Source organism: Pungitius pungitius, chromosome 20, assembly GCF_949316345.1.
Source record: "Pungitius pungitius chromosome 20, fPunPun2.1, whole genome shotgun sequence".
NCBI lineage: Eukaryota > Metazoa > Chordata > Actinopteri > Perciformes > Gasterosteidae > Pungitius > Pungitius pungitius.
This window is the reverse complement of record NC_084919.1, coordinates 14,660,390-14,680,237: the sequence shown is the minus strand read 5'-3', so window position 1 is coordinate 14,680,237 and position 19,848 is coordinate 14,660,390. Positions and strand designations below refer to the sequence as shown.

General features: G+C 45.4%; 1 protein-coding gene across 1 annotated transcript; it reads left to right on the top strand.

Annotated features, from left to right (window-relative positions):
* Window positions 1-319: 319 nt before the first annotated feature.
* emilin1a (elastin microfibril interfacer 1a) lies at window positions 320-19,804 on the top strand. The gene is made up of 12 exons (XM_037449509.2): window positions 320-660; window positions 9,770-9,886; window positions 11,369-11,571; window positions 13,132-13,231; window positions 13,345-13,453; window positions 13,533-13,709; window positions 13,984-15,261; window positions 16,521-16,935; window positions 17,239-17,364; window positions 17,471-17,488; window positions 17,584-17,718; window positions 18,243-19,804. Exons 1-12 carry the CDS (start codon window positions 548-550, stop codon window positions 18,560-18,562), a joined length of 3,111 nt encoding a protein of 1,036 aa, XP_037305406.2. The 5' UTR covers window positions 320-547; the 3' UTR covers window positions 18,563-19,804.
* Window positions 19,805-19,848: the final 44 nt, after the last annotated feature.

Genomic DNA, 19,848 nt, shown 5'->3' with positions numbered 1-19,848 from the left:
CTGTAGCTTTCCACGTTCTTAGCCTCAGTGCTCAGTGTCCCCTTTAACATCAGTCATATCAAATCAACAATTTCCCAAATCCCAACTTCATTGTGTAGGCAGCAATGGCCAATAAATCTACAACATCTCGAATGGTAACTTGACAAGTTCTACTTGTTTTTGAAGGTAATTTTAGGGTGGTTTAAGTTTTGTGGAGACTTTCTTTTGGACTCCACTTCATTAGGCTTTAGTTTTAAATTTCTTTTGGCATGGTCGTGGGCCTTCCTTAGAATACCAGCAACGCAGTTAAAGTAGAAGGGAGGTAGAGAGGCAGAGAGAGAGAGAGAGAGAGGCAGAGAGGCAGAGAGAGAGAGAGAGAGAGGCAGAGAGAGAGGGAGAGAGAGACCCTCTGTTGGAGCTCTGTGGAACCTCTCCGGCTGAAGCCCCGAGCAGCACTTCGTCCCGTGAGGTCATGGCTCCGCGTCTTTACGCACCGGCGGCGCATCACTGAAACCTCACACGGGAACCGCGACATCGGCGCTTTGCAGCTGCGCGACCGGACGCGAGGATGGAGACGGCTCTGTACCTGCTCGCCTGCGCCTCGTTGGCCCGGGGTGGTTGGGCTCTCGGGTACCCGGAGTCCGGTGCTCATAGCGGGCAAAGAGCGGCCAGCAGACACCGGTAGGACCAGATGGACGGGGACCTTCGGGGGGGGGGGTCACGTTAACGCGCATTGCTAGAAGGAACGTCGGATTCCTCAGAGCACGATGTAACCACTGAACGAATCTGGCTTATGACTTATATGATTATAACGGAAACATGTGTGTTTGGACTGCAGGCGGTTTAAATGGTCCACTGGATAATTCTTCTTTTAAACAATTCATTGATTAATCGCAAAATCAAAATCAAACTTTTTAGCCACCCGGATTCCCTACAATAAAACAAATTTAAAATAATAATCTCTCTTCTATAATATACATCAGTAAAAATAAAATAACACCTCCCAAAAAGCCTCTCTTTAATTTGCTCATTAAAGTGTCCTCCTGAGACCATGAGGTGGAAATATCTTCCAATTTCAGAAGCACAAATGTTTAATTCATTCTTATTTTCAGAAGAAATGTCTTCTCAGTGATTAGATCTCTTCCACTGGGCCCCTCCCTTGTGTGTGTTAATGCAGAGTGGTGGGGGAGGGGGGGGGGGGCAGAGATTTATTGTCCCAAGAGAACAGTGTTTTTTGGGGGCCCAGAGTTTCTCGTTCGTAGAGAAATTCATCATTTTGGCAAACTGCATGCCTCACTTTAAGGAAAGGTGAATGGCCCCACTGGGAGGGGAGGGGGTAGTGACACCTCACAGGAATACTCAATCCAGAAGACTGATTGGCACGTCATCTTGGAGTTTGAATGGAGCGATTCTGACTGCTGGCACAGTGAGTAAATCTTCAGATCTCACAGACTCTTGATTGACAGTCGCCTGTAGATCGCGGTTGGCTGTTAAACTGTCAGTGGGCCGGTACATGTATATATGTATTATGCTGCTGCATCGCCCTTAGTGTGATAGTAGTATGTCATTGGGCCTCTGAGTGAACGCATGTGATGTGTGTAAGAGAGGCAGGCCGGGGCTTCTGGCAGTTGAGTGTCACAGTGGACACAGTGGGGAGACATGAATGGTGGCCCTCTTTGGTGATGGAGACATACCGTTGGCTAGTGGGAAAGGGTGAAAGAGGGCACCATGGAAGGAGGGATAGTTGATTATGAGGGCGGAAAGACAGAGAGAAAAAGAGTGAGATAAGTGACAAGTGGAGTGGGACAAAAGAAAATCTAACCAAGCAGGCGTAACAAGAGAGGACGAAAGAGCAAGAAAAGGAGGGGAGGACCGACTGAAAGCACAAGAAAAGACCGGCCCGGGTCCTCAAAGGCCGTCCTCCTTTCCTTGAGCCGGCAGGCTGTGATGGAGCGTGGCTTTCCTGTACACACAGACACATACAAACCACACACAACGTGATGGGGGTGGGGGTGCGCTGGCCCGTGGACGGTTTGACCTTTTGACAACTGTTTGAACTCCATTGATCTGTTTTGACAGATGTGTGAGGTACTCCATACGCGACAAAGGCGGTCGGATGAACTTAAGGCCTCCATACAGGGGTCTCAGGCGGGACTGAAGGAGAAGGCTGTCCAACATCTCCTGCCAAAAATGTCTGAGCTAGCGCGTCATCTACGTCATAGTGGATTTTTCAAGAAAATCCTGAGAGCCATTAGCCTGAGGGTGGCCAATGAGAGTGCATGTGATGAAGCCAAGTTCAGGTTTTGGGACTTGAGCCCGGGCTTAAATCTATGAATGAGTTCTTTGTGGTATGGCCTAATCTCAAATACTAGTGTCCTTCCAAGTTTGTGGTGGCAGTTTAGGCAAGGCGTTGGTATGTCCCTGTGCACAAAGCCAGGCCCAAACTGAAATGATTTCCCTAGTTTGGTGTGGAACAATTTTAATGGTCTGCACAGAGCCCTGAATTCAACTTCATCAACGCCTTTGTGGGGGCAGTATCTAAGTGACCGAAACAACGAATGAAAACCAAATCAATCCATGTATATGTACATGTGAGAAGGGGGCACAGGGCTCCATACTCACCCACCAGCTGGAGAGAGGGAAAGAGATACAGTGCCCTATACCTGCATCATCCCTACTGTCCACCAGGGGGTGACTCCTGGTCCTATAGAAGTAGAAGATGAAAAAATCACTCTACTTCTTTTGATTCTTTCCCTCAGTAAACTTTGTAAACACAAGTTTATAGTCTCATTTTCTTGTTTCAGTCTTCTTCAATATAGCATGATGTTCATTTAGTAAATTATGGTCCATTTAGAGTCAAATATGCTCTAAATATAACTGGGACTCAAGTGTTCTTCTTTGTGAGAAAATCATAAAGGAGTGTGGTGAGTCAGACCTCACTAAAAATGGGGGGGCAAGCCTTTCAAGTAGGATGAACTTCTTAAATTATATGGCAAACAATCACTTAGGACTGCAAATTTGAGGCGTTAACATAATATGATTGTCTGTCCATATGGTTATGGGCTCACACATTGTGTCAATCCTACATGTTGCTGCTCTTTGGACACTGCACTGGAGGAGAATATCAGATTTGGATGCCAGTTTGTAGCTTTGTGTCGCCGGCGGGAATGCAGCGTTAGTTCAAGCTTCTTCTTTTGTTGGTGAAACATAGGAGGTTATAAAAAACTTCTGGAATAGATTTAACATCAGTAGGCCAAGTTCTCTAATGGTGGTAGAGCATCTAAATAATTAAAAGGCAACCTGGGCGCAGAGGGAAAGTAATTGCCACCAGGTTTCTTTTAATAATGGCCTCTGGGGAACACTATTGACCCCCAGAGGTTCAGGAGCAGTACAAGGGTCTATATATATATATCCCAGAATGCAGTGAAATATGGTAAAAAGTTGCAATAGAACACCAAAGAATGCAAATTCTCCTCTCTTCTCCTCAAAGATTCTCCTCTCCTCAGGAAACTTAAACCCACTTCATCTGAGACGGGTTACTGCTAATCAGCGGAATACAACAAATCTCATTAAATATGGTAATGCAATCGTGGGAAATGGGATCTTTTCCAGTCACCACCATTGTAAGTAAATCACCAAAGTTCCCAGCATTCATTTCATTTAAGAAAGCCTTGTTCACCTTGTTTAAATGAACTAACATGATGCTGGAGAGGTTTGGATCCCGTCCCAGTACTCTCCCCATCGTCACCAGAGCGACGGAACTTGTTAACATCCTCTGTACTCAAGGAACATATGGAGAGACATTTAATGTCTGTTTTATACCTCAGAGCAGTCAAACTAAAGTTCTACCTGCATAAATAGTGTAGCCTATGTTTGGCAAGCGAAGCTTTAAGGTATGGAGACGTATGTCTCAAAAAGCTCATGCCTCCATAAATGGTTCAAATCCACATGTACCACAAATAGCCTTCCAGGGTACCTGAGCTATATCACTACAGCAAATGTCCATATCGTGGACAAGCTCTGTATGTCTTCATGAGCGCCGGGCTAAACAACCAGAGAGAGGTTTACACAGTCACGCTGTCCCCACATGCTGGATCCAGTCCAAAAGGTGTGCGTGAGACCGGAGGAATGTGCGTGTCCTTGTGTTTGTTTGTTGGAGTTTCAAGCGTGAGCGAGTTCACTCCAGTGTGAACGTGGTCGTCCGTGCACTGGACGGGGGTTTACCTTTTCAAGGACGTTGGAGGAGGGGCTTGACCTTTGGGGCCGCAGTTCAAACGCCGGGGCACGCCCCCTCTCCATCCGCTCATTCAGGCCGCTGTCGAAAGCCTTCCCTTGAAGTTAAATGACAGATCCCTCAACAAAAGGTGCCGCCAAGTGCTTTCTTTGTTTGAGTGGTAAAACCTGCGCTCCCCCCGTTTTCACCCCTTTCTTTCATTCCTTCTTCCTCCCACTTACTCTCTCCGTCCCTTTGGTCAATATTTGTTCCTAGTTTTTACCCACAATGCTCCTCCGGGGAGGAGGCTGCCGTGGGCTGTTGTTTAAGGCAGTGACAATTACTGGCAAATTAATTGATGCTCGGACAGGAGTCCCAATCACGCTGAGTTACTGCTCTGTAAATACAAATAAAGGATCTGGAAAGGATCTCAATGAAAGTGTCTGCTTTGCTAACGTTGTGGTCCGGTCACTCGGTAGTACGGTAAAAAGTCAAAATATTAAGAACTTTTCAATACAGGGCATGGATTCCTTCAACCATCTTTGACCGAGGCAGCCAATCAAAGCAAGAAAGAAGAGAGCTTTTTTACGTTGCCTCTGACTTTCTGCTTGTATGTTGATAGTTTTGGTTGAATAATTAGGCTAAGTGGCCTACTAATCGTCAGGGATGAGACTGTAAATAAGAAGTGATCAGATTCACTGGGAAGTCACCCATTGGTTGATGGACTGCAGTTTTAAAATGTTACGTTTGTCAGTCAACATCTTGACCTTTGGCAAACAATGAATGGAAGTGACCATACTTGGACTGCGGAGGAGTGACATTGTGACCCTAAATACTTCTCTGATAGAGACCTGTCAATCATAGTAAGCCCACTCTAAAGCATCCCCTGCTTTATGGCCTCTTTGACTCTAAATGGATCGTCATTTACAAAGTGAATATCAAGCTGTGACTTTAAACTGGAGAGTGACACCATAAACCGATGTTTACTGAGGGAACAAATCAAGAGAGAAATAAAGTAATTTACTCCTATACACCCAGAGAAGTTGTCCCCGGAGGGACATTAGCCTCACTCGGCAGAACCAGAGATGAGCACCTGGTTTAAAGGTGCAATGTGGAGTTTTTGTTTTTTAAATGAGTGCGGTGCAAATTCACAATGGGTTGATAGTTTGGCCCCTGGAAGTGCGTCAAATTTTACTGTCACACCCAGTGTAAAGCGGATCAGAAGAACTGGGTTTGAGATATAGGAAGGACACACAGACAGACACACGCACACACACACAGACAGACAGATTCCTTTGCTTCATAGTTCAAAACCGCTGTATTTGGTTTCACTTGATTCACCACAGACTCTGTTCCACTGATGAGTGCACTCGAGTTGAGCAGATGTGGACTTGCCAAACCAACCAGATCTCTTTTCTTCTCACACAGTTTACAACATCTAATCTCTCTAGAATTCAAAATCCTGTAGCTTTGGACAGAGTCTGGTTGCACAGCCTGAGGTTGGAGGTTCATGGAGGTTCAAGGAGGTTCATGGAACATTTGACAAAGAGCATTGTACTCTTGTTGTACATTTCCGTTTTTATCTGCTGCTGGCCTGATAAACAATCTTCAATACATATTGTCGTTGTTAACATTTACTGGAACGTGCAGGAAGTGGTCGGTTTGTGTGCAGTCTTTTTCCTCTGGTGCTGATAGTAGAGGAAATAGGGATATTAGCTTCTCATTGAATGGAAGACCATGCTGAATCCTGTCATTCTCACACCCCAGTGGAGAGAAATGCACAGTTTAGACATATCTGTGCCTGGGTCTGTATATACATGTCTGAGTGACCTTGTCTAGCTGTGTGAGTCCCTTGTCTAGGGTGTCTAGGGTGTCTTTTAAATGAAATGTGTGTGTGTGTGTGCGTGCCTCTCGTGGTTTTTTACGCTTAAGTTTTTTTGTCTTTTTTGTGGATTTTCATCTGAAGAATTCCTCTGCAGCCATCTGGATGAATTGGAGTTCATATCATTACTTTTCGGAATGCTTGACGGAATTCTCTCTAAAGAGGGAAAGAAGAGAGGGGGGGGGGGAAAGAAGGAGGTGGAGAGGAGGAGAGGCCAATGGTTTTGAGCTGGAACCTGAGAAAATGTAGTGTACTTTGCTTCTGTGTAAAGGGCATCTGGCTACAAGCACCACCACACTCTCTCAACCATTCAGTCATCCAGAAACAAATATAAAAGAGCAGTGTGACGGAGGGCGAAGCTGGGGACGGAGGGATGGAAACAGAGCCATGGCGTAGTGGGGGAGGGGGGTTGAGTTTCTTTGCCTACACCGCATGTGCATGTGTCCACATGTGTGCTCAGTGGCAATAAAAGAGAAGGAGATGCTTGGGTTTGTTTACACAGAGCACGTTCCCCATCAGAGAGGGAAGCCTCCATCGCTGTGCTTCGTCTGGGCCCCAGCGAGGCAGCGTGTCGGGGGAGGAGAGCGGCAACACTCCACCCCGCGACCCAGACGTTGTGATTCATCCGTGCTTTCGTATGTTGTGCATCTCTCCCGAGTCGGTCCAAGTGATGGAGATGTTGCTTCCAGTCTAACATACACAGTGCAGAGCTACAGATCACCCAGTGGGCCGTCCAAGGTCTGATAGAAGCATTATATGCATCATCACTGCAAAAGGAGAATGTAATGCTGCTCAGCGCGTGGCTACACAAGGCTGTGTGGAACATATCAGATGTCACTTCTAATCAGCTCCCTGCAATGTGGCATACTGTAAACATCACTGCAGGCCTGCACTGCTGCACGGCTGGAGTGTAGCTGTCATCGGACATGGCGCATCGAATGCAACGAATTACAATGAGAGACACAGTTGACAGTTGACCATAACATTATCATCAATCGTCTTAGGGATCAAGTTGGCATTCAGGGCTTAGCCCTGAAATGGTTCTCTTCATACTTGAAGGATAGGACTTTTTAGTTTAGATGATTACTTTTCTGCTGCAGCTCCTAGGCTTTGGAATGACCTTCCTATGTCTGTAAAAACCTGTCCTTTCTTGGGCGTCTTTCAGAGTGCACTTAAAACCTACTTGTTTTCTTTAGCATTTGATAATGCTTTGTAAGGTTTGTATATCATATGTTTTGTATTAATTCTTTGTTTTTATTTTGTGTGTTTTTTTACTGTTTCTTTTTTTACTGTTTGTTTTTCTTTCTGTACAGCACTTTGGTTCCACTTGTGGTTTTGAAAGTGCTTTATAAATAAAGTTGAGTTGAGTTGAGAGTTGACACGCTCTGAGCGTCTTCTTCTTTTACTCTTCTCCTCCTCATCTTCTTCCACTCCTTGACTTCTTTTACTCTTCTACCCTTCATCTTCTTCTGCTTTTTCTTCTTTTACTCTTTTCCTTTCGTCCTCTTCCTCTACTCTTCTACTCTTCGTCTTCTTCTACTCTTCATCTTCTTTTACTTTTTGTCTTCTTTTACTCTTCGTCGACCAGTGGATCATAATGCTCACTGTTATATTGCACTTTGTGTGTGGGCTGTACCAAGAAACTGATCCTAACCTTCATATCTCTCCAGTGGCCTCATTGGCCTGATAATCTTCCACATGTCCACTGTTTTTTATTGGCAGTGACATTGTCAGTTATAATTATTCATTGCTGTTATCACCTTGATTGTATTTGGGTGGGGGCAGAAATCCCTGAGATGTTCTAAGTGTTAGATAGTTTAGTCCTGTCCACTTTCTCACGTACAGAGCAGGAACAGGAGGTCACAAGGTGCAGGGAGGACCGAAACACGATAAACTCTTTGTGTCAGTCAGACCGGCTCTGGAATGAAGGGGAGGATCGTGTCTTAGCGAGGAGAGGTGAAGTCACACGGGTGGGGGGGGACAAGTGGAGAGGGCGAGAAAGGAGATGTGAAACAGAGAGGGACAGGGAGGGACGCAGGTGGGGACGGAAGAGACGCCAAGAGTAAGAAAAAGGATGAGATCGGGAGACGTGCACATGGAGGAGCCTTAAAAATAGAAATTAAATGAGAAGGAGAGCTGCAGACAGACAAAGAGAGCATGTAGGATCTCCTCATGCGCCCGACTTTCATCTGTAAACCCTTCATAGCTCTGCTCCCACAGGTCTCAGACACACTAATTGGCCATAATGACCATCAAGGATTGGGATTCCAGGTAATTTGACAATGATGATGGAAAGCGTCTGAAGGACATCTGTGTCTTCAACACATCTGCAATATCAACAGACAGATCTGAGGGTCATGGGAGGTCCAGGGCACGAGGACAAATTGAGTCACATGCAGGCGGACAGAGGGAGTGTGTTTGTCTCCCTTTGAGCTGGAGGACATTTGGTGGAGCATTTAGGAGCCGTGAACAAGATAGTCCCCTCGGGAGATGGATGTAGAGGGAATGAGTACTTGAGTGAATATTCTACTTATGCTCGTCAAGTGGACGGAAAAACACGGCTCGGGATTGAAATCACTGAATCCAAGAGTATCTGAATTAGAGTAAAGCTCCTTTTAGGTTTTTTGTTTTGTTTTGTTGTGCAATTATTTTGTGCGATGTGTTTTTGAACAATTTTTCAGATTTTATTTGTTTGCAAATAAAGGAGTCAAACAAGACATGCAAGACAGATACCAGTATAATATAATATGACAAATAATAGTATGCAGCACCACGGATGCTCTTTAGTAACAGTGTTCATGAGTTCATGAGAAGTAGACCTGGTCTGTTAGTGCTAGTTTGTGGCATGCCAGCACAAAGCCAGAGGAGTCGCCCTCCGATGGTCAGTGGAGTGAAAAACAGAGGTTGTTGCCTGTTTGTCGTCTGAACCGCGAACTCGAACTTTACTAACTGTTTAATCATTGACCAAGGCCACGGAGACCAGCTCTATGTCATGTGTTCATACCTTTCAGAATAAGAGCCTACACTGCCTACGGTCAAGGGGATGCTGTTTTCCTGCATAAATCCATTCAATCCTTTGATTGAACAAGTGTTTCTCAAGTAATTATTGTATAAATGGTTTCAATGCTAAATATGCGGGAGAGTTTTCCGCCCTTTCATCTTGTTTATTGTCCAGGACCCCCAGTAGGTAACCTGCTTTAGAGTTGAACCTTTTGGATTGAAGCCTGTTTAAGGGTTCATCCATGAGTTCTAAACAATATATTAACTTTAATATGAATGATTAATTGTAGCCTTTTTTCAAGTAAGAAATAGATATAACCAATGGTAGTATTTCACATGGACACAGTGTGTGTGTGTGTGTGTGTGTGTGTGTGTGTGTGTGTGTGTGTGTGTGTGTGTGTGTGTGTGTGTGTGTGTGTGTGTGGATTGCTTGCTGGGAGTTACAATGGCAGCTATTGTTAAAAACATGCAGTTATCCTGAACCGATCGGGTCTTTTCACCAGGGTACAATTTCACTTGAATGTTGCATACAAATAATAATCAGTTCCTTGGGTTTGAGATATTGATCTTGAAACTCAAACAACTGTCCAGACTTTAGATTATTAATATTTATCTTGCAGACAAAAAGTGTTTACAGAGTGTGAGACTTTTGAGTCCATGCCCGAAGTCATTTCCTTCTGCGTGTGCTTTCTCAGGAACTGGTGCGCTTACGTGGTGACACGCACTGTGAGCTGTGTGATGGAGGACGGAGTGGAGACGTACGTCAAACCGGACTATCAGCGCTGTACCTGGGGCCAATGTCCCCGAGTTGCGTGAGTATCTACCCTCTCTGGTGATGCCTGGAATCTAATCTGCATTCTCTCCTGCTCCTCCAACGTCCTGCTCTCGGCTCCGCAGACGTTTGTGTCCTCTGTCCACTCCGTCTTTCTTGTCTGTGGATTCTGTGGAGCTCTTCTCCTGGACATCCAATGTTACAGATATCGGTGTGCATTTACTGAAGATGTGACGGATGGAACAATCTAAAAAAAAAAAAGTAGTTGAATGATGGACAACGTGAATCAAGCGCCCCTGACGGCTAAGCACCACCCGGCTGCCTGATCCCTAAACCGGGGCTATGCCAGGAATGGAGCCGACAGGGGTTCCAAGCACCGCAGTCTGTTCTAACAGCCTGTAAAAACAACCTCTTCTTCTCCCTCTTTCTCGTTACGACTCCTCCTGCCCTGTTTTCCTCTCTCAAGATTACTTTTTCTCACGATCCCAGACCAAAGAGCTGGAAGATGAAGCATCAAATAAGTGGCATTGAAAAAGTCGCCCTCGATACCTGGAGCGATGTTTGTGGGTTGGCATGGAGGAGAGCAGGGGAAGGGGAGGCCTTTGAATTCTTCAGGCTCCTGTAAATCTTTAGTGAGACTTCTGGCCAATCGTGCTCTATTAATTGTCTTGTTACTGTAACAAGGAGTCTCTTCAGTCGCGGGGCGAAAGGAAGCATTAATGATTAAACTATGCAAATAAAGACGTCACATTGTTTCAGATGTCCATGAGCAGCATACTTAGAAGATCTAGTACTGGCTTAATGCAGTTCTGGAGAAAGGGAGTTGTGTAGTTTACAATCAGCTCTTATTCAAATCCATCATCAGTAGACGATGTGAAGCTTTTAATGCATCCGCAGTGAGGAGCAGTGGTGTCCAATGGATGGTTCAGGGACCGCTACGAGCCCTCGACTAGGTTATCAGTACCACGCTACAAAGTTTCAATGTCAATCTGACTGAAGACAGCTTTGTTCATGTCCCAAATAACTCTAGAGTATGAAGAGTGTGAATCATCAGTTCAGTTAGCAGCTTCATGAGGCTGCATTTTGCACATGCCTTAAAGCCAAATCATAACCAATGATAATGGTTAAATACTAATGGTGTATTAGGTCTACCAGGAACCCTTCTTTGTTCAACACAGGAAAGTATGTATATATGCAGGAACTGGCTCATGGACCAAGGGAAATACAATGTTTAACTTTGAGTATGAAAAGCTAATTTTTAAATAATCAAATCTTAGTTGGCTAACAGAAAACAACCCATTAGTCCACTAATCGACCTCAATGGGGCAGCCCAACGAGCACTTAGGATTCAACCAGTTGGCATCATACATTTATGTATACAGTTAATCCATCCTGCTGTAGAAGAAATTTTTCAATTTGGACCAGAGTTGTCGTCGGACCAGTCATACCAGCAAAGCCTTAGTTTTCTTATCAATTCAGAAAAAGGAAAAACTCTATAAGACATTTCTGTTTCTGCCCTCAGCTACCGGACGTACAGAAGGCCCAGGTATAAGGTTGCTTACAAGATGGTGACAGAAATGGAGTGGAAGTGTTGCCACGGTTACTCCGGAGAAGACTGTCAGGATGTGCCGAAGGGAACCAGCAACACCCAGACCAGCGCGGGGCGCCCCCGGGTCCCTCAGACCGGCTTCAACACAGGCGTCGGGCAGAGAGGAGGCCCAGACGGTGAGAATCATATCTTCCTAAGTCCAATGTTGTCACAGCCATTCATTCAGTGAAAACTGTATGGAAGTAAATCTGTGTCATCGGGGGTTGAAATAAAAAGGTGATTGAATTTCTAGCACTTAATATTTATGCATTGAAATAATGTATCTGATTGTTTTTCAACATTAAAATACTGCAAAAAATTCAACCAAAAAAAAGTCACTGTTAAAATATTCAGCCGCAAAAAAAATAATGGTTACAATATTCAGCCCAAAAGATTCAGCCGTGAGACACCAACATCCGGGACACTAAGGTAGAACAATCGATTGTAGATTCAAGATCAGGAGCGTGCGTCAAGCTAAAGGAGCGAGCACCCAAAACACCTTCGGCTTTCGGATTGTAGCCATGTCCAATAATAACGGGGCTTTAACTCCTCTTTATGCCATCAGTGTGGTTTGTGTCTGTAAGATTCCGTAATAGACAGCTGACATTTGTACATTAACAGACTGTATTGGACATGAACTAAGCGTTCAATTAAACATTGTTAAAAATTTAACAGCAGGCCATGGAGCATTAAATGACCCAAACGCCAGTGTAAGCAGGTGTGTCATAGTGAGGGCGCAGGAAGGCCGTCCAAAGCTTTTCAGCTACCTGCTCAAAAGTGAGGGGGGCAGACAGTAGATCTCACCATGCTGGACAGAAGGGAGAAGTAAGTCAGCCTCATATGCAGGACTCGGGTCGTAGGTTGCTGTGTATGTGAGAAGTTAAATTCTCTACCTTACAAGGAGCCAGTGAAAAGTGTGAAGGTGATGTGAGACCGTATTTGTCCAGAAACCTGTGTTCTGGACTACCTGCAGATAGTTAGTCTCAGACATGCCGAATGAGGAGAAAAGTATATTACGATAATAAATCTTAAACAGATCTTAAACACTTGTAAGATCAGCTCTAATTCAGCTGTTGTTATAACAGATCTCAGTTTGCTGATATTTCTGCGATGGAAAAAACTGAATCTGGACAGCTGCTTAACATGGGGGTCAAACACCACCAAGGATTGGTCAAAAATGCCTCCAGGCTATGCCGGTTGAGGTGGACAGCAGAGAAGAAAGGAGCAATGCTCTGCTTGAAAGGGACAGCATCACTAGGTGCAATAACCAGGACCTCAGTTTACTTCATTATAAGGAGCAAAATTACCACTTTAAGCAGATCAACATGGAACATACCATATAATATGCTCACTTCCCTTAATGCCCTGACAACAGTCTCTTGTTTTTCTCTACAAAGAAGTATATTCATGACTAAAAAAGCAACATTGAAAGTTCTTCCTCATGTATTTCCATGGCCTGTAACGACTGGCGATACGTACCTCTTTAGACTAAACTTATCTATAACATGTTTTGAAACTGCTTATTTGACGGAAATTGTACTTTCTTGTTACTTGTTTGTATCTCTATGGTCGAAATGCACTTATTGTAAGTCACTTTGGATAAAAGCGTCAGCTAAATGACATGTAATGTAATGTGATGTACTAATGGTTCTGTTCTTTGTAGATTTCAAACTTTTCCTTTATCATATTGGCTCCAGGTGACGGGGAGAAGATCAGACAGCTGGAGGAGACGATCCGAGGTCTGATCAAAGACCTCCACAACATGCAGACCACCATCCACGGCATTAACCAGCGGCTGTACGTCAACGTTTTCAGCACACCACATGCTTGTTTTATTCCAAGGAATGTATTCACCTGCTGCTGCATCGTCCACCTGAGGGAATCTGAAGTCTTCCTCTTTTTCTGTGTAGACCTGGTCTGAATGGGGCTATTGTCCCTGCTGACTCAGCTCAGCCACACATGAAGGAAACCATCAACAGCATCCAGACCAAGCTGGACCACCTCTACAACCGGACACAGGTAAAGCAGTATCTCTGTACTACAGCTCAAATGTAAAGGGAAGCCTTCTTTAAAAACGTTACCTCGATATTTGGCTCAGGTTCATGACCAGACTCTTCTCAACATCAACAACCACCTGGTGAACGGAGGGGGAAACGACCTGGACGGAGCTGCCCCAAAAGGAGGGGCAGGAGGAGAGGACCAACTCACCACCCTCAAGGAGGCGATCCTGACGGAGCTGGAGAGAAGGGTGTCCCTGTCCTGCTCCTCCTGCCAGGTGAAGCTCTCTATGTAAAAAAACTACAACTCACACCTGAGACACACCTCAGGATGTCTGCTGCATTAAAAGGCACATCCAGGCAGTAAGACAGGGCCATTGCATTTGCACATAATCTACTACACCTTCCAAAAGACAATTTCAGTGGTTGAAAAGTAAAAGTAAAAAGAAGCCAAACAATCTTAATTTTCATTAAAATGCCTAAATACATAATCAATACAAACTGTGGAACCAGCTAATGGATTCCAGTCTTCATGATCCCTGTTCCCTCCAGGCTGGTGTGGAGGACCTGAAACGCCAGCAGCAGCAAGACAGGGAGCGCATCCAGGGTCTGGAGAAGCTGATCAGCTCCATGGACCAGCACATGAGGCAGAGCCTGGACATCTCCCGCAGTGAGATACAGCGCTCCCAGGCCTGCTGTAACACCGTCACCGAGCTGGAGAAGAGGCTGTCCTCGGTGGAGGTCCGAGTCACCTCCACGGCGGACAAGTGTGACGTTGTGAGAGGCCGGCTGGACAAGGAGCTGGTCGGGACGGGCGGGGGGAAGGGACGAGTGACAGAGGACAGGTTGAACACCAGGCTGAGAGATCTGGAGAAGAGGGTGAACAGCACGTTGAGGAAGACCGAGCAGAGGTGCACCAACACGGGGAACAACCTGAAGGACAGCGTCCAGAGGGACGTCACGCAGTTGCGCAACATGGTCTTCAGCCGGCTCGACACCCAAAGCTCCAAGACCGTCCAGTTAGAGCTGGACGTGGCCGTCCTCGGAGACACGGTCACCGACCACAGCCGGCGTTTAAGTCATCTGGAGAACATCACGGCCTTCCTGGACAGAAGGCTAACGTCCACCACAAGCATGTGCAACGAGACCTGTGGGCCCAACGGAAAAGGCCACAAGACCGACGACACTGTGAAAACCCTGGAGTGGAGAGTCGTCGCCAACCAGGACGACATCCAGAATTTTAACACCAGGCTGAACGACCTGTCCGTGTCCGGGGACTCGCTGATGGACAGAGTCATCAACCTAGCAGACGATGTCAAAAAGATAATTGCCCTGACGGGGGAGAGCGGCGAGCATTTCAACCGGATCGCCACGGAGGTCGAAACATTGGGCCGCGATCTGAAAGACTGTTCCATTTGCGGCAGCGTGGAGGAGGACCTGCGGTCCCTCGCCAACTCCACCACAAGTCGCCTCGACAAGTGCCAGACCGAACTGACCGATCTGCGGAGAAAGATGCACTCGGGGGAGTCGGCCTGCTCTCAGGTGTGCTCAAACCTTCAGGAGGAGGTCGGGCGCCTCAGAGAAGAAGTAGAGCAGTGCACGACACAGTGTAAGGTCAACGTGAATGAACTGAAGGAACGGCTGGATGGTCACGGCGTCCATAGCAATAGATTAGGGGAGGATCTGACGTCCATCCAACGAGAGCTGGCCGGGGTCATGGTCACATTTAGCTCCATCAATGACACCCTGAAGGTTCTGGGGAGGACTGTACAGACACATGGGAACACACTGACTGATCTGAGCAACACCAAGGACAACATCATCTCTGAGGTAAGATGATGTGGGATAATGAGGACGATGTTACTGCCACTGACGGCCTGTAGACACGCCAGACTGCAAAATAATTACAAGCAGATTTTATATTGCTAGGGCTTTTATTGTGATGGTTAAGAACGTAAAAAGTGGATCTGGTCTGCAAGGCCTTCGTACAGATTAAACAGAGTAATACAGTTTTTCGTCATGGTTCAGATTACGGTGCTTTAGTGTTATTGTTTCATGAATGAGTACTGTTTGGAAGCCTTCTCATTGCCAGGGATTAAAGGCTGGTGGGAAAATTTTGAATAGAATCAGCCTTTTGGCCACAGTATATAAACTCTCCTCAAGTTTCGGAGAACCCCAAATCTTCCTGAAAAATCCTGATGACATGACATTAGTTTTGTCAATAGTACTGATTGCCCAGCTGAAGAGTTAAAAGGTTTAGTATTTTACAACAACAGGCCCAAGAGAATGCAGCAACATTCCCCCAGCCACTCCCTCTGGGGCTCCTTTATATGAATGAAGTAAGGAAAGTAATTGGACATTTTACAATTTCAAGACCCAATGAACCCAGCTGATGATGAGCTGTGTGTGTTTGTACTGGGAAGCTGATTTACCTCAAAAAGTATTTAGCCCCTGATTGATTGATCAAGAAATTGGAATTCCAAGTATCATGCTACTTTAAGTCAGCATTACAATGCCAACGTGACGAATGTACACCCTAGAATATTAGCATGCTCAAAATGACAATGCTAACATACAAATGCTAAGCAGGTATAGAGAGCTGCAGGGATGACGTATTTTTGAAGGCCAACTAAGGGCTGCTGGGTCTTGAGCTCTGACTAAATTGTTCCTTGTTAAATATCTCATGACCACTCAGATTTATTACGTAACCCCATAGTAGGTTCCGAGCCCCAGATTGAGAGGCACTGTACTCAAGTGATCTACTAAGTAGAAGTAGCCCCTTAGAATTATACAAGGAAGATCATACTATGATCAGAATGAGGGTAATTGTGCTTATGTTATATTACACTGTCCACAGTGAAACAGAACTTTCAGCCCTATTTTAAATCCAGGGTTATCTTCGCAATTTCCCATAAAATGAGATTAGGGAAAACGCTTGAATAATATGTTTACATATTTTTGCACGAATAAAATACCGCAAGAAAACAAATGGGAGCAAAGACTGAGAGAAGTTCATTGTTAATAGAACTTTGTCAAATGAAACTCATCCAAAGTACACACATTAAAAATCGTATCCCAATCTCTACAAGGTGGACCTTTTGCAGCAGGAGTTGACGGATCACGTCGATGACTCGAAGATTCAGTTCAACAACGTGGGCAAAGAGATCCAAATAATGAGGAGCAACTATGTGACGGAGGTCGGGGAGTGCCGGCGATCCAGCGACGGCCTAGAAAAGAGAATCTCAAAGCTGGAAGGAGTGTGTGGACGCCTGGACTCCTTCTCAGACGGCCTGGAGAGGATCAGGGAGGGTCTGAACCGACACGTGTCCGGCCTGTGGAGCTGCGTTAACGGACTCAATGTCACTGTAACGTCTCAGGGAGATCTTATCGCTGACATCCAGAACGTCCAGCTGGAGAGAGTCCACTCCGACATACACAGACTGAACTTGTCGGTGGTGGACCTGGTGAAGGACTTTAACAATTTCATAGAGGGGGACTTCATGGGTGAGTCACAGGGCACAGGATTTGAATTGTGGATAAGAGTTAGCAGGCAGTCGAAAGGGAGGCAGGGTCAGGGTGAGGGACAGATGGACAAGAGAAGAACCCAGGCTGTCATCCTGAGAAGCATTCTCTTAAAGTCTGTAATCTGTCGTAAAGAGGAGTTCCAGTAAACATGAGGGTGAAAGGAACGCCGGGTTAAACGTCTCCGCTCCCTCTGCTCTCTGAGCATGTTATTATGATTCTCCTAAGAAAGAAACTAGTTTGGTTCCCATCTGCGAAGTTTCATTAGACATTCTTCTGCCCCAGGTCCACCTGGTCTACCAGGCCCTAGAGGAGAGAGAGGCGAGCGTGGAACCCAGGGCCCTGTGGGACCCCAAGGGAGGGTGGGACCCCAGGGCAGAGAGGGCCAGCAGGGCCTCACTGGAACTCCAGGTAAAATAAAACTATATGATATATTCCGGAAATATAACCCTACAGCAAAATTGACTTTGATGGAGGATTAACTCAAATTTGTTTTTTCTTTTCTCTGACTCCTCAGGTCTCAGAGGCGAACAGGGTATGAGTTATTCTTTCTAACCTGCAGATGAAAGCACTCCTTACTGTTAGATCTTCCCCTTGATGCTAACTCCTACTCCCCCCCGCCTCAATCAGGTCCTGCAGGGTCAGATGCCCACGTGCCTCGCGTTTCGTTCTCCGCCGCGCTGACCCGCCTCGTGAGAAGCCCAGGAACCATAGTGTTCAACGAGGTCTTTGTCAACGAAAGAGAGGTCTACGATCCCAACACAGGTGAGCTTCGGATTGTGAACAGGTGTGAGAAAAGAGCTCTTTTATAGGATCACCTTATTTTTACAAAACTTGGGTTTAAATTTGTGGACTAGGGGTCAGGGTTGTGTAGTCTAGACTAATGTACACGTGAAAGCTTCACAGAGATTTTAGAGATACATTTTATCTCATAGAACAAAACACTAAAATCTCTTGCGTTAACCACAGACTTTATTTTATGCATTCAATCAAAAACCCATCTTTGAAACAAGGGAACATCAGAAGAAGAACATACAAAGAGGCTCAGTTCTTCCCCACCCGTCTGTGTCAATGATGTGAAAAACACAATTCTACCCCCCCTGCATTGAAATCAAAATCCCGGCTCCGTCTGCAAACATGTGTTTATAGGATGACCTGAACTTTTAAAATAGTGGTGTGTTGGTATCGTTGTCGCCATTCAACTCTTGTATTGAATCAAAGTAAATGGGAAACCAGGAAATCTGGAGTCTGAGACACAGATAATGATGTCTTCACCGTCTATCCTCCAGGTTATTTCACAGCTCCAGTGAGTGGGAAGTACTTCTTCAGCGGCATCCTGACGGGCCATAAGAACATGAAGATCGAGGCGGTGCTGTCCAAGTCCAACACGGGCGTTGCGAGAGTGGACTCGGCTGGCTACCAGCCCGAAGATCTGGAGAAGCCAATGGCGGAGGCCAAGCACATCCCCGGAGCTGTGGCCGTCTTCAACATCATCCTGCCCTTGGAGACCGGGGACACGGTCTGCATTGACCTCGTCAGCGGCGAGCTGGCTTTCGCTTCGGAACCGCTGACCATCTTCAGTGGGATGCTGCTGTACGAGACCATGTGATCGCTGTAGTCGGCCTCAATTGGGCGGCTGGACCGTAAGAGACAGAGCCAGTGGCTGGAACAGTCCCGCAGACTGAAATCACTGGACTGCATTCATTCAGCAAGGACAAAAATACTTACTAATACATTTGACCTCATCTGTTAAAACCAATTGACAAAATAGTTTTTTTTAATGTGTTTCACAGCTTCTAAGGAAAACAATTTGTACCAATATTTTTTTATTCTACGACGTGTTGTCTCTGCAGGGTTATTTGAAAACTCCATACTTCATGCTGTTCTACAAACCTTAAATCTGTACAGATTACAAGGAGATGGGCTTTCTTTTGTCAAGGAAAAGACATTTGCTATGATGGTAAAATATTAAAGATGTGGGGGTCTTCTGTTTTCAAATGTGCAGGGGTTATTGCACACTATTTTTACTTTCTTTTCTTCAAGCTCACAGTTTCATTTTGACCACAAGCAAATTCCCAGAAGCTGGCCGCTGCATGCCAGTTGTCTTAGAGTGATTTGGGGACACAGTCCAAACCACAGTTCCTGCTAAAATGAATTTTATGAATCTTACAGCAAAACAATTTAGCAGACCATTTTAGGACATCAGCTTGTCCCAAAAAACACAAGGAGAGGAGGAGGGTGGCTGGGGGAAAGAGAGGGGATTTTTTTCCCTCCCTCTGTCCAAATAAGGGCCATCTAACGTTGGAGGAGGATCAAGTGTTAAAGTGGTGAAGCTGTTCCTATCATTCTATCTTGCAGTGGAATTTTTGGGTAAAGCCTAGAATAACAAATAATGAAGCTGAACTTTTGTCTCTAGGCTAAGTCCCATCTCGTAAAAGAACACACTCAAACACACACACGGACACACTGACGGACGCACACTTTAGAAGTCTTATTGAAATGGCTCCAGAAGAATATTTGTGCATGATATCTAGTGTGTACATATTGTTGAAAGGAAAATTGCTCATTTTCTGTAGAGACGGCCACGTGCTGCATTATATTGGATGCAATACACAGATTAATATCAGCATATCAGGATTTGATCCCAATGCATTGTTTTTGCTTGCCCTTGTGGGAATGTAATTTTATATGTTTTATGTATTGTATAACCTTGAAGGAATGTAAATATTTTTCTGTGGTTATGCCCACATAAGATTTTTACGAGTAACCACTCTAACCTTGCCAGATATTGTATATGTTTTGTATGTTTGTTTTGCCACAAGTGTGCCTCAAATACAGATACCCACTTTTACAGAGCTTATGTCAGCATGTCAGTGTTCAGCTTATCAAATGAGC